This window comes from Candoia aspera, chromosome 7 (assembly GCF_035149785.1).
Source record: "Candoia aspera isolate rCanAsp1 chromosome 7, rCanAsp1.hap2, whole genome shotgun sequence".
Classification (NCBI taxonomy): Eukaryota; Metazoa; Chordata; class Lepidosauria; order Squamata; family Boidae; genus Candoia; species Candoia aspera.
In genome coordinates, this window is record NC_086159.1 from 74452148 (window position 1) to 74464874 (window position 12727).

General features: G+C 38.1%; 1 protein-coding gene across 2 annotated transcripts in view; it reads left to right on the forward strand.

Annotated features, from left to right (window-relative positions):
• The window catches only part of ITPR2 (inositol 1,4,5-trisphosphate receptor type 2), a 233566-nt gene that overhangs the window by 183788 nt on the left and 37051 nt on the right, over window positions 1–12727 (forward strand). For both annotated transcript variants that reach the window (XM_063308132.1, XM_063308133.1), the window contains exons 49-50: window positions 8244–8419; window positions 11525–11689. In XM_063308132.1, coding sequence (XP_063164202.1) covers window positions 8244–8419; window positions 11525–11689 — 341 coding nt within the window. The remainder of the gene's footprint in view (window positions 1–8243; window positions 8420–11524; window positions 11690–12727) is intronic.

Consider the following 12727-nt stretch of genomic DNA (forward strand, 5'->3'; position numbering starts at 1 on the left):
AGGGCAGCAGGACCCTCCTAGAACTTGTGAAATAGAACTTCAAGGGTTTAAAGACGGTCCTCAATTCACTTAAGAAGGACTAAGTTCATTTTTAAAACCTTAAACCTTTCCCTTCTTAAAGAGAAGTCATGCTCTTTTGTAAAACAAAAAAACAAAACTCTGCAGGATATGGAACAATGCTTGTAACAGACACATGTGAATTACACATGGCCCGAAGTATGACTGATCTGGCTATCCCTATTTAAAAGCCAATTAGGCCCTCTTCCTTGATGTAACCTTCACTTTTCATTTTCACTCAGAGTCCTGTGCTTCTAACATATGCACACATGCTTCCCAGATGATCAGATTGCCCAGGGCATCTGATTTGTCATAAGTCCATTTGGCTGTCTTCTCAGCTCACTGTAATTGAGCAGCTGTTTTTGCTCATGTCATGTGCGGTTGGAATTGCAGAAGTATATTACAAGACAGCATTCTTGGCATGGTTATCAGCCCTAGAACATAAAGCATGTGGCTATATCCTGAGACTAAGCAGCATGGGCACAGAAAATCAGCAGAAGGACTTCTGACACGGCGTGAGATTTCTGTATGCAAGGCAGAGGGGATGAGAACCCATCTCTTGACCATCTAATTGTGGCAAGATCCATCTATCCCAATCATTCACCAAGTTCCAATTATAATAAGTGAGATGAAAAAAAAAAGTTGGCCAGAGTCCAAAAGGAAGTGTTGTTCCAACTTGATTTATTAAGAAAACTTAGATCAGTATATAATCCCTGCAGAGGAATGTTTATTCATGTTGTTTGCAAGCTGGAAGAGGAGAAAGAAGAACCCCACTTAAGAAAAAATAAAAGCCCTTTATTTAAAGCCAATCAATACATGGAAAGTTACTGAAGCTTTTTCTAACATCTTCTGTATTGGGGAAATCAAGATAAAAACAAACCAAAGCAGAAAGCAGTTCAGGAATGAAAATTCTGCCTTGTCCTTTCCATGTCATGTCCTCTTCATACCCAACTTTACATCTCTATCCCAAGGCAAGTAGGAGACCTGGTCCTGACCCAGTATGTTGAGGCTGTGAGGGATTGGATGGGGATGAACACTGTATGACTTGAACCCTTCTCTTGCTGTTTCTGGGACCATCTTCTTCAGGTGGAATCGGTTTGCCCTAAGTGGTCCAGGTGGAAGGGAATGTTATGGGCATGTATCTCCTGGTAGGGGAACAGAGGTTCGGAGGATGATCTTTTTTCTGGCAGCCTCCTCACTACGGAATGGCTTGTCCACAGAGTTAACCCCCATCTGTCTTCAGAAGAGCTGTGAAAACACTCTTCTTCTATAGAGCATTCGGTGACAAAATGTTCTGATGATGAACAGCATTATTTAGGGATGCTATCTAAGGAAAGTTATGTTGCGGTGGCTTTATCTGTGTAGGCTGCTAAATGCCTGATGGATCAGTGTAATAAATAAGTAAATGAATGAATAAATCATTATCATCTCACATTAAGACTTGTCACCCTTCCCTTTTTGTGTATAGAAGCTGCAATTCAGAAAAAAAAAAACCCTAAATATATTTGATTTTGCTGCATGCAAATGGGAGGAGATGGGTGGGGACAAATTAGATAGATAGATAAATAAATAAATAAATATACCGATCACCCTATTTCCTTTCAAATAAGCAATGTTGTACAAAGGACCAAAAAAGGAGTGAGAAATAAAAAACAAAGGGAGTTAAAGGCTTAAGAAAAAGAAAATAAGATCGAATAAAATGTTCTTCATACCACCACCTTCTGTATACTTCTTTGTGCCTTCCTATCCTTGAAAGCCATCCTTGCGTCCACCGTGCATACACTACTGTATACAGTACCTTGCATTTTGTTCTTTAAACTTCCCAATTCACTCCTTTTGAGGAGGTCATCAGCTACTCCATCCAACCACAATGTTCTTGGTTTTCTATTTCTCTCCAACCATTCTTCCATCCTTCAATTCTTTTTTTTTTTCTGTTTGATCCTCATTCATTCTCGAGATAACCAAACCACCTCAATGGGCTTCTTTTGTACTGGTCGCTCATTTTTATATTCAAACAGGATTCATTAAGCACCCATTCATTTTTTACTCTATCCCTTCTTATTTTACTACACATTCCCCCCTTCCCACTGTGTCAACTTAGAGTAGTTTTATGCTTCTCCTGACAAAGCCAGCTCTTACTTCCCTTAAAAAAAAAAATGGGCACAGGAATGCACATATACAGAGCCATTTCCCCATCTTTTGAAAACCTTCATTCCACCCATTATCTTCCTATCAGCATTTGCACGTCTTAAAATGTCTCCATCCATTTTCCCATCTTTAGGAAACTTTCTACTGAGGTGTACAAATTCATCTATTTGCTGTATGTTTTGCCATTTTTGTACGACTTGCAATCTTCGGTCTGTTTTCCCTGTCAAGCACATCTACCTTTTCTTTTGATATATTCATTTTCAGATCCATATTTCTCATTAAACAATATAATCTATCATTGGCTGCAAATCATTCACATTCTCAGCCAGCAATGTGGCATCATCTGAATACAAATCTATATGTAGATCCACATATCTAACTAGCAACCTCTCACATCACTGCAAACATTCCTTATACATTTATTCATAAATACGTTAAAGAACCTTACTCCTTGCTCAGTGCTGAACCACTCACCAAACCTTCCATTTATTCCCAGGCATGCTTTCTTCCAGCCTGCAATGCTGTTATCACCTTCGGCAACCAAATTCCAACTTGGTGTAAAATATTCCATAACTCAAGCCTATTCACTTTATATACACATTGTCTAAATCAACCAACATGCAACAGAGTTTCTCACATCTGTACATTCCTCAATGACCTGCCGAAGTGCAACATCTGGTCTATACACCCTCTGCCCAGCATGAAGGCACATTGCATGGCCCAAGTGTTGATTGTTGTCTTCTCTCATACCCTTTCAGTTTGTATTCTGTCAAATGACACAGTGCTGGATCACCTCAGAAGACAGGCTCAAGATTCAAAAAGATCTTGATAGACTTGAACAGTGGGCTCTATCCAACAAAATGCAGTTCAGTGATGAGAAATATAAGGTTTTCTTGGTGGGAAATACAGATGCACAGGTGCAAGATAGGTGATAGCTGGCTTGCAATGACACTGTGAGAAGAATCTGGGCATCCCAGTAGACTACAGGTCAGGCAGGGGCCAGCAGTGTGCTGCAGCTGTGAAAAGAACTGATGCAAGCTTGGGCTGCATGAAAAACAGTGTAATGTCAGGATCATGCGAAGTGATAGTTTTGCTCTATACTACGCTGTTAGACCATGATTGGAATACCGTGTCCTGTTTTGATCACCGTAATAACAAGGCAGATGCTGAAGAACTGGAAAGAGTGCAGAGAAGAGCAACAAAGATGGTGAGGGGCCTTTAGGCTAAATCCGAAGAAGAATGGTTAAAGGAACTGAGTATGTTTAGCCTGAAGAAGAAAACTCTAAAAGAGACATGATAGCAGTCTTCCAATACTTGAGTGGCTGTCACAGGAAATAGGGGATATTCCCTGTAATGCATGTAGGTAGGACAAGAACCAATAAGTAGAAGCTTTACATGCAGAGATAGATCCAGACTTGAAATACAGAGGATTTTACTGACTGTGAGGGCTATTAAGGAGTGGAACAGCCTGCTTCCTGGGCTCATGGGTGCTCCATCACTGGAGGTTTTCAAATAAAGTTTGGATAGCCATTTGTATGGGATGGTCTGAAGATTCCTGCTCTGGGCACAGGGTTGGACTAGAACAGTGTTTTTCAAACTTGGCAGCTTGAAGACGTGTGGACTTCAACTCCCAGAATTCCCCAGCCAGCAAGTCCACACATCTTCAAGCTGCCAAGTTTGAAAAACACTGGACTACAAGACCCCCAAGGTCCCTTCCAATCCTATTATCCAATGATTCTATGAAATGCCTTCACAATCTCCCTCAAGAAATGAATCCCCTTGTAGTTTTTGCAGTCACTCTTGCTGCAATTCCTTTTTTATTGGGGAACAATGACGACATTCTTACAATTGTCAGGGACAGATGCAGTCTTCACACACACCATACAAATCACAGAGCCACCTCTAAGCATGGTACATCCATATTTTAACATCTCTCCTAGAATGCCATTCATACCTGCAGCCTTACAATCTTTCAACGTTCTCCCAGCCTCCCTTTCATCAATTCCTTCTTAGACATTAACATTTTGAATGTTCATTTCGATTCCACCGTTTGACATATTACCCTCATTGGTATCTCATATGGATCTCTAAAATACTCCTTCCAGTATCCCCTCCCTTCAATTTCATCCCAAATCATTTCTTCCCTTTTATTTTTAATTCTATTTGCTCTGCAGGAGTCTCTGGGTTTAGCCTTCTTCAGCCACCCTCAGCACTCATTTCAATTTCCATCAAAATTGTTCTGCATTTTTGGGCCCCCTTTTAATCTTAATTGTTGGGGGGCGGGCTTTTCTGTGCATTTTTTTTCTCGTCCCATATTTCCTGTTAGCATAATTCCATGCACTTTTCTGGCACTCCACAACTTAAATCTTTTTGCTGTTTTCCAAGCATCTTCCATGTCCTCTATCTTTAAATCAATTTTCTATCCATCCTATTGGGAAGTTAATCTGTCTTCTAACACCTCTTCATACAGAACATCCAGAAGTTCATTTCCTGCAGTTGCCCTGCTTTCATTTTAGTTTCTTTCACTTTATTCCTTTTCTTCCGTATCCATACTTTTCCCTCAAGATCAGGTCTTGGAACTATTAAAAATTGTTCTGCCCCATGTTCAGAATCTCTTACCATCCTCCTACCCTTCAGATTCTTTCAGTCTTTCATCCTGAATAATCAAATCAGTTGTGCTTTTAGATTAGTTCCTTTGCCATGTATAAATAAGCTTATGCTTTATCCACATATTCAAAAGAGTATTTTTCTAAACTCACCAGTTACCATTCCCATTCTTTCTTAGGTCCTATCACTTATTCTATTCTATTTCATCTCTTTCTCACCATCCATAAGTGTCACTTAACAGAGAATTTACACACACACACACAAAGAGAGACAGTGTGCATATTGTACAATTTTTCTCCAATTCATTTCTAATTCTTGCATTATAACCATTGTTAAAGGGTAACATGCAACTAACCTCAGCCTGTGGATTCAAATGGTCATGGGTGCTCCATCACTGAGGTTCTACACTGATCTAGCTAATACTCTTCACACTTTCTGACGCACTCTTATCCTTTCATTCATACTTCAGCCTACACTTTCACTTGTCTGCATGCATTTATCAATCCGCTCCAGATCACCTTCATTCAGATCCATTACACCTATCCCTTTTCTCTTAGTTTCACGCACAAATATCTATTTTTCATTTTTTTCATTACAAGTTTATTCATGCTCTTTTGACTCCTCTCACATTCCAAACATATGGTTTGGTCATTACCATATGGGCCCATAGATATTGGCTTCTAGGCTCATTGAATCAATCATGTAACTCTTTTGGTTAAAAAGAGGTTATGTTACCAGCTTTAACTGTCCCCATGCCACATGCAACGTTCCTTGCTTATGGTAAGAACTGTACCGGTCAGTTCTGGCACATTTGGGCCAATATGTTATACATACCACCAAACACCAGTTTTACCCCAAGCATGTTCACACTATTCTGTGCTAGCTAGTTTCTCTAATTTAGTTCTAACCACTGAAAGTTAATTTACTGTGGCCTGCATCCCATCAGATAGGAGTACATGCAGTGCACTGACACATAATCAGGATATTTGCATATAAGAGATCCTCTTTAAGATGAGGTAAACTTTGATTATTAAAAGCTGCTTGGGATTGCGGGCTTTCTTCATGGGGTTCATGCTCCATGGAAGTATGAAGCCATGCTGGGCAGTGATTCCTCTCCGTATGTTTTAGGAAGCCATAAGATAGAACCTGCAAAGTCTTCCAGCCCAGCTTCCTGTGGGATGAAGAAGTCAAACTATAGGTTATTACACTAATCGTGCTAAACCAATCTCTGCCAATAGGAGTGGTTCTGACAGCCAGTTGCTGGAGATTTGAAGAAGGAACACTTGTTTCTCTTTGAAAATGAGAATAATTCCACTAATATCAGATGAAACTCACTTTAGGTCACATTCCACACTGGACTCAATATGAGCCTATAACCTCAAGGTGTAAGAGTTTATATGGATTTAAGAATCCCGTTGAGCAACCCACCTAAAATTTAAAGTCAGCATATCTAAATGTAACTTTATTTATATTATTATTTATGCGTTTATTGTATTTTAAATCTTTTAACTTTATTGTAAACCGCCCAGAGTCCCACCTCTAGGGGGAGATGGGCGGTGGCAAAATTTGATGAATAAATAAATAACTTCGGCTAATATTCAACTTTGGACATTTTTCCTTCTCCTGTAAGTTATAGTTAAACAAAGATCAAGGCATATCTTTAGACAGGGTCTGAAATATGGTGGTAAAAATATGACTGACTTACATTACATGTTATGTGGAGTCCTTGGTGCTCTCTGAGCCTTGTTGTTTTCTTGCAGACATTTCATTGCTAGACTAGGCAACATCTTCAGTGATGTTCATCTTCAGTGCTGAAGATGCTGCCTAGTCTGGGAATGAAACATCTCTGAGAAAACAACAAGGCTCAGAGAGCACCAAGGACTCCACAGTTCAACCCTGAGCTACAAATATTTTCTTTGATTGATATTACATATTGTTGCAATCCTGTAAATACAATATATATAGAGAGATAGAGATTGAAATATATAGATACCCATGCATTGAGTTGGAAGAGGTGTTCCTTATCTGCCATTCCTACTTCCAACTCAGCAAAGTCTCAAGTTCCTTCCTTTCTCTCTGATCATGAATTTAATCTGAATAGAACAAGATGAGTATCAGACTTAGATGAATGACAGGAGAAATAACAGGGTGAGAGAGCAGAAAAGTGGGAAATCACATGAATCAGTTTGCTCCAAAGTTTTCTGTGTATCTCTCTGTCCCTCCCTCTTCCTCCCAATATGCTTTTAAGCAAAATTGAGCAATGCCAAACAAGCTTGATTAGGAATGTGGCAAGTGACATTAGAGAAGGGAAGTTTTTGTTGTGGCTCTGGTAATTTGTGAACATTGGTTGATTCTGGTCAACCCACAGATAGTTCAATTTCATTCTGCCCAGTGGGGGGAAAATATGAAACATCTTTGATGATGATGATGACATAAGTCACTGCTCTTTAATTCCTCTTATTAATGATGAATATTTTTAGTTTCTATATTTTTTATTCATTGTTGAAAATATGTTATTACAAAACTAAATATGAAGATTGTAGTCCTACCCATTTACATTGGAATCAGCTGTTTTAAGCTTATCATAATTTACCTTTGTTTTAGAGAGGTCCATATTGGTTCACTGTGTTAAGAATGGGCTGGTGCAGAGCAAGCTGTTGAATGATTATGGTCTTTCTGAAATAAATTTACAACACCATCATAGTCATGTTGACTGAGGCACAGCATTCACTGTGTGTTTTCCCAAATTATCAATTTAGCCTTCAGATGTAAGGCAAAATTACTACAAAGCTAGCGTCATGAAGTACAGTGGGATTTATTGAAGACCAAGAGATTTATGTCCCCATTTGCGCCAGCCCATGGCACAAACATGGCCTGGCAGCATAATTTTTTTCTGCTGTGTCCCCATGTTGTTGTCTTCTTTTCATCCCCAGCTCACGAGGGAGACAGGCTTAAATTATCCTTAGCTGTCCTGGTGATAAAATAGTATTTCCCTCTTTTCTTAATGCTGTCCTAGGATAACGGAATAACATCTGTTTGGCTTCCCATGACCTTGAAATGTATTCAGGGAACTACAAGGACAATAGAGGCAGAATAGGGACCAGCAATGGGAGACAACAGATCTTAGGCTGGTATAATTTCTGCTAATTTAAGGAGGGGTTGAGATCACTTCAGCTGATCCATAAGTAAGGCCTTTAAGAGTTCACCAGACCAACAACAACAAACAACTGTACTATTACTTTTCTTTATAGGAAGTCCTTCAATTCTCTTTAAGTATCTTGATAGGATTACAGGTTTATCAAATTGTTCACGTACCTTTTTTCTGCCCTGTAGAGTGCAAAAAAAAAATATTGATTTAATCATAACAGATTTAATTCAGTAATATGGTTCTTATATTATAAAAGTATGATAATGTCCCTTTTTCATTCTAGGCACACTTTCTCCATTATTTTCCATTCTCCTCTGGATAGCTGTGGCCATCTGTACATCTCTACTTTTCTTTTTCCCGAAACCTGTTGGAATCCGCCCATTTCTGGTATCTGTAATGCTCAGGTCTATATATACTATTGGTCTTGGACCTACGCTGATCCTTCTGGGTGCTGCTAATGTAAGTACTTAAAAACTCATTACGCAATTCATAGATATCTGTTTTTCCATATTTATTAATGCAGTTGGAAAATTGAAGCAGCCGCATTACGGAAATAATCTGTTTGTCTCAAGCCGCATTAATTCCAGTTTAAATCAAGTTAAGGGCAGATATATTTGCATTGTAAACACATTCCGGAGTTAACTTTCTCCAAAAATTCCACCGCTTTGCTCTGCCTGTGTAAAAAAGCGGACTATGCACACTTACATGCTCTGATGTGGTGCCCTTTCTACTTATCTGGGATTTATATTAGGCTATTGTATAATCACTGCTTATAGAGTTTCTTAACAGGTATGGTAGTTTCTCCAGATGTTAGCACTGCTCTATTATTCCACATTGTCTGAGTCCACTGGAAACTAGAGAGAAAATGTGGAAATACTCTCTCTCCGCAAACATTGTTAGAGTCTCATGGCCTGTGGTTGTTCCTGTAAGTCTTTGTACAACTCCAGCTATGTATTGTGTAGGTTGCAATCCAAAAGTCTGTCCTTCACCTTTACATAGACTGGTAAGGTTCTTTTCCCCATTAGTGATTTAATAGCATTTTCTAGGCATGCGAACATCATTGGTCAAAAATCACATCAGTGACCACAGGTTTTTTATCATTTCATTGCTGGTTGGGTGATACTATGAAGTTGCTGTAAGTCATTAGTGGGGAAATGGCCATAGTGGCAGATGCAGAAGAGTTGATTTCTCTTCCTCTTTTTTCTTCCATTTTTTTTTCTTTATTCTCCATTGCTTCACTGGAACCCACATCAGTCTAATAGGTAGGAAAGAAGTAGATGAAAAAAAATGGAGGAAACTCATTTTGGAGAAGATCTGGTTGCTTTTTCTCCCATCATCCATACTTTCAAAACTAAAGAAGATCGTAACTTGGTAATCTTACCAACACTGAACTACTGGTTAAGAGATTCTTTGGGAATTGCTCATAGTGTTTCAGCTTTCTTGCCACTTTTAGGTCATACTTAAGTTACAGAGATTCTGAATTCTACTATCAATAAAGAAGTCAAGGCTTATCAGTGCCTGAATTTGAGTTTCATTTGGTTTCATTTGATGGACTTCCCCATCTTTAGAACAAGGCCTAGTAATGATCTCCAATGGATTTAGCTGACAAACTTGAAATAGCTCCTGTTGTCCATATAGAAATCATTTAAACAGCAATTGTAGAAAAGTGGTTTACCATCTGATTCTCTTTTTTCTTGGTGACATAATTCACCAAAAGTTGTATCAAATGGCAACATGATTTTCTTCCCTTGTTACTTGGGCATTGTTTAGTTCTTAGTAATTGTTTGTGTATCAACCTATTCCAGATAGGCTATAAGGGACCTCTTCCTTTTGCTGCTGCTGTATAATATGAAAATAATGGAAAGGTATAGCACACAGCAGTAAATCATACTTTAATTTTTCACATTTTGTTAGGACATCAGGGAAATTATGATTCAGGAAATGACTGCCAAGTATTGTAGAAGTTGTAAGGTGTCATATTGGCCCTGGACAGATCCAGATTCAAGTTCCACTGTCAGCTGTGGGGGCTTATCGGACGACTTTGGGTCGGTCTCCCAGTCTACCTACCTCCCAAGGTGGTTGTTTTGGGGAAATACTGAAGGAGGGAGTGCTATATACACTGCTCTGAACTCCTGAAGGAAAAGGAGGGTATACATACATTATATGTATGTATACCTGTATATGTATGTATTTCGTGCTGACATTTCGTGTAATTTGGAACCAGAGACATATCAATGACACAAACTCACCAAAATGAAACTTATCACAGTTAGAAGGCTAAGAGGAAATGTTGACTTTTTAAGTTTTTTGAGGAATGGGGAAAAAAAAGGATTAAACATTAAATATCTTTCTTTCAGCCTGCTTATTCCCATCTTCTATTTAAACCTATATCAAGAAAAAAGATAAACTAAAAAGTGCAGAAATAGAAAGAAATACAGAATAGAGAAGAATATCTTTTTTCTTTTAGTCTTTCTTCAATCTTTTCTATACTTTTGTATTTTATCTACTGTATATTTTGAAACTTTAATAAAGTTTTTTTAAAAAAAACCTATATCAAGAAAATTAAACAGTTATAGAAAAAATATTTCAGTTTAACAGAGTAGTCAGTTAGAGGCAGTTTGCTGTATTAATTTTGACAATCAAATGCCTACTGTTTTTTCTACTCATAATTTATATGTTGTGGTAGGGATCATCTAGAAACCTTAGTGGTTCGGCTTTAATACTAAATTTAATAATACTGGGATGTATGTGGGGATTTCCCATGCCAATACTATGTAGTTGGTTTTGTTTAAAATCAAACATGGCTGAATTGAAATTTGAAGCCAGGTCCCTAGCCTTGAAAAGCTAAGCAGGCTTGGCTCTTGCTTAATATGCAGATGGGAAACTATCTAGAAATCCCAGATTATAGGCTAGACTGGGAAAGAAAGCAGAAAAAAATGTCCCAGAAGAAAGCAATGGAAAATCACTTCTGTTTTGTTGCCAGGAAAACTACATGAGGTCAACAAAAATCTTCACCTTTACCTCCATGGTCCATGTCCTGTTGATACATAATGCTATGGACTTGTTCTGATGAAGTAAAACAAATTTAGTTATTTTTGAAATGGGTGACATTAATATTAATATTACAGAAGAAATGGCCCAAGCCTTCACTTTGCTATACTGATTTCAGTAGAAATAGGAATGTTTCTATTCCCTCTATTACTAATTCCCATGCTAGGGACAGAAGAAATTATTGATGAGATTCTGTTTGGGTTAAGTTGGCTTCAACCTCACCTCTCTTTGTGCAGCATCTGATCATTGTCCCATGTACCCCTCTCCTGGTAGTCTCTTATGTTAATCACATTAATCAAAAATATAACATGGGCCTATGAGTTGCTTCCAGGCCCTGCCTATCTATAGGTGTTTTAACCTTGTAGAAGAAAATTTTGCTTAGAAATTCTGGAAGTTGGAATGTTAGTACATATGTAAGACACAGGTTCATGGAAGGTAAATGTATTCAGTAGAAATAGAATTGTGGGTCTTGAGATATAATTATTGTCCACGTTGCTTCTCTCCATCCTGCAGCTTTGCAACAAGATTGTATTTCTGGTGAGCTTTGTTGGGAATCGTGGTACGTTCACACGTGGATATAGAGCAGTCATCATGGATATGGCCTTTCTCTACCATGTGGCCTATGTTCTAGTCTGTATGTTGGGCCTCTGTGTACATGAATTTTTTTACAGCTTCTTGGTGAGTATATTTTTTATTTCTTGTCATAGAAGAAAAAAATGTTTTTATTCTTGTGCACATCTTGAAAATTCTGTCATGCATATAGCTTTTCAGCATAAACTGCCACTTTCTCACAAGAAGCAAGGTTCATGTTAAATCACACTTCCTGTTCTATATCTGAACACCTTCATTAGGGAAAGAGCAGACGGTCTTGGATTTCTGGCAAGGGTATCAATATAACGTATTCATCGCATTCATCTTGTTGCATGTTTAGATACTCAACCACAGATGTAAATGAAGTGCTCTTTATTGGAAATTTGGGTAAAAATCTTTAGTAGCTTCACTGATTTGAATAAGTCTTGAACTGAAATAGATTACAGGTAACATTTTAAAAATGTGTATGTACTGTATTATGCAGAAGGAAGGGAGGGATTATTGATTCTTTCCAGATGTGTGACTTTTACTGGGAATTCTGGGAGTCAAAGTCCATGTGTCTGGAAGTTGCTAAGATTGGAAAGCCCAGGGATGGATAGATTGATGGAAGAATGGATGGATGGATGGAAAACTAGGTAGATGTTACAGGCATACAAAAGTGTGTGAATGTATGTCTCACAGTATAAAGATATAAATATAAATACATATACATATACATATACAAGGAATAAAATAAATCTTAAAGTACTCAGATTGGGTGGAATGACCTCAGTGACTCTGGAGGCCATAAAATTATTTGCCCATATTTCAGTAATTGTAAACAGTTTATTCAAACTCTGTATAATGGAATTACTCAAAATCCCTAATTTTGGTTCCTCATTTTCCCTCACTTTGTCAGGTCTGTGATGAAACCATAGATGGCTGCATTAGTAGAATGCAAGTAAAGGATTAGGGGGCCACTTCTGTAGAAGGAAAGGAGCCAGGAGAAGTTGGAATGTGAAAGAGGGAGTAGATAATTGAACAGAATGAAAGGAAAAGGATATAACCTGTCTGTATAAAACAACAGAAAAGAGAAAGACTTGCAGCCCTTGTATGACAATCATTTGGTAATGGAGTATTCTGGAG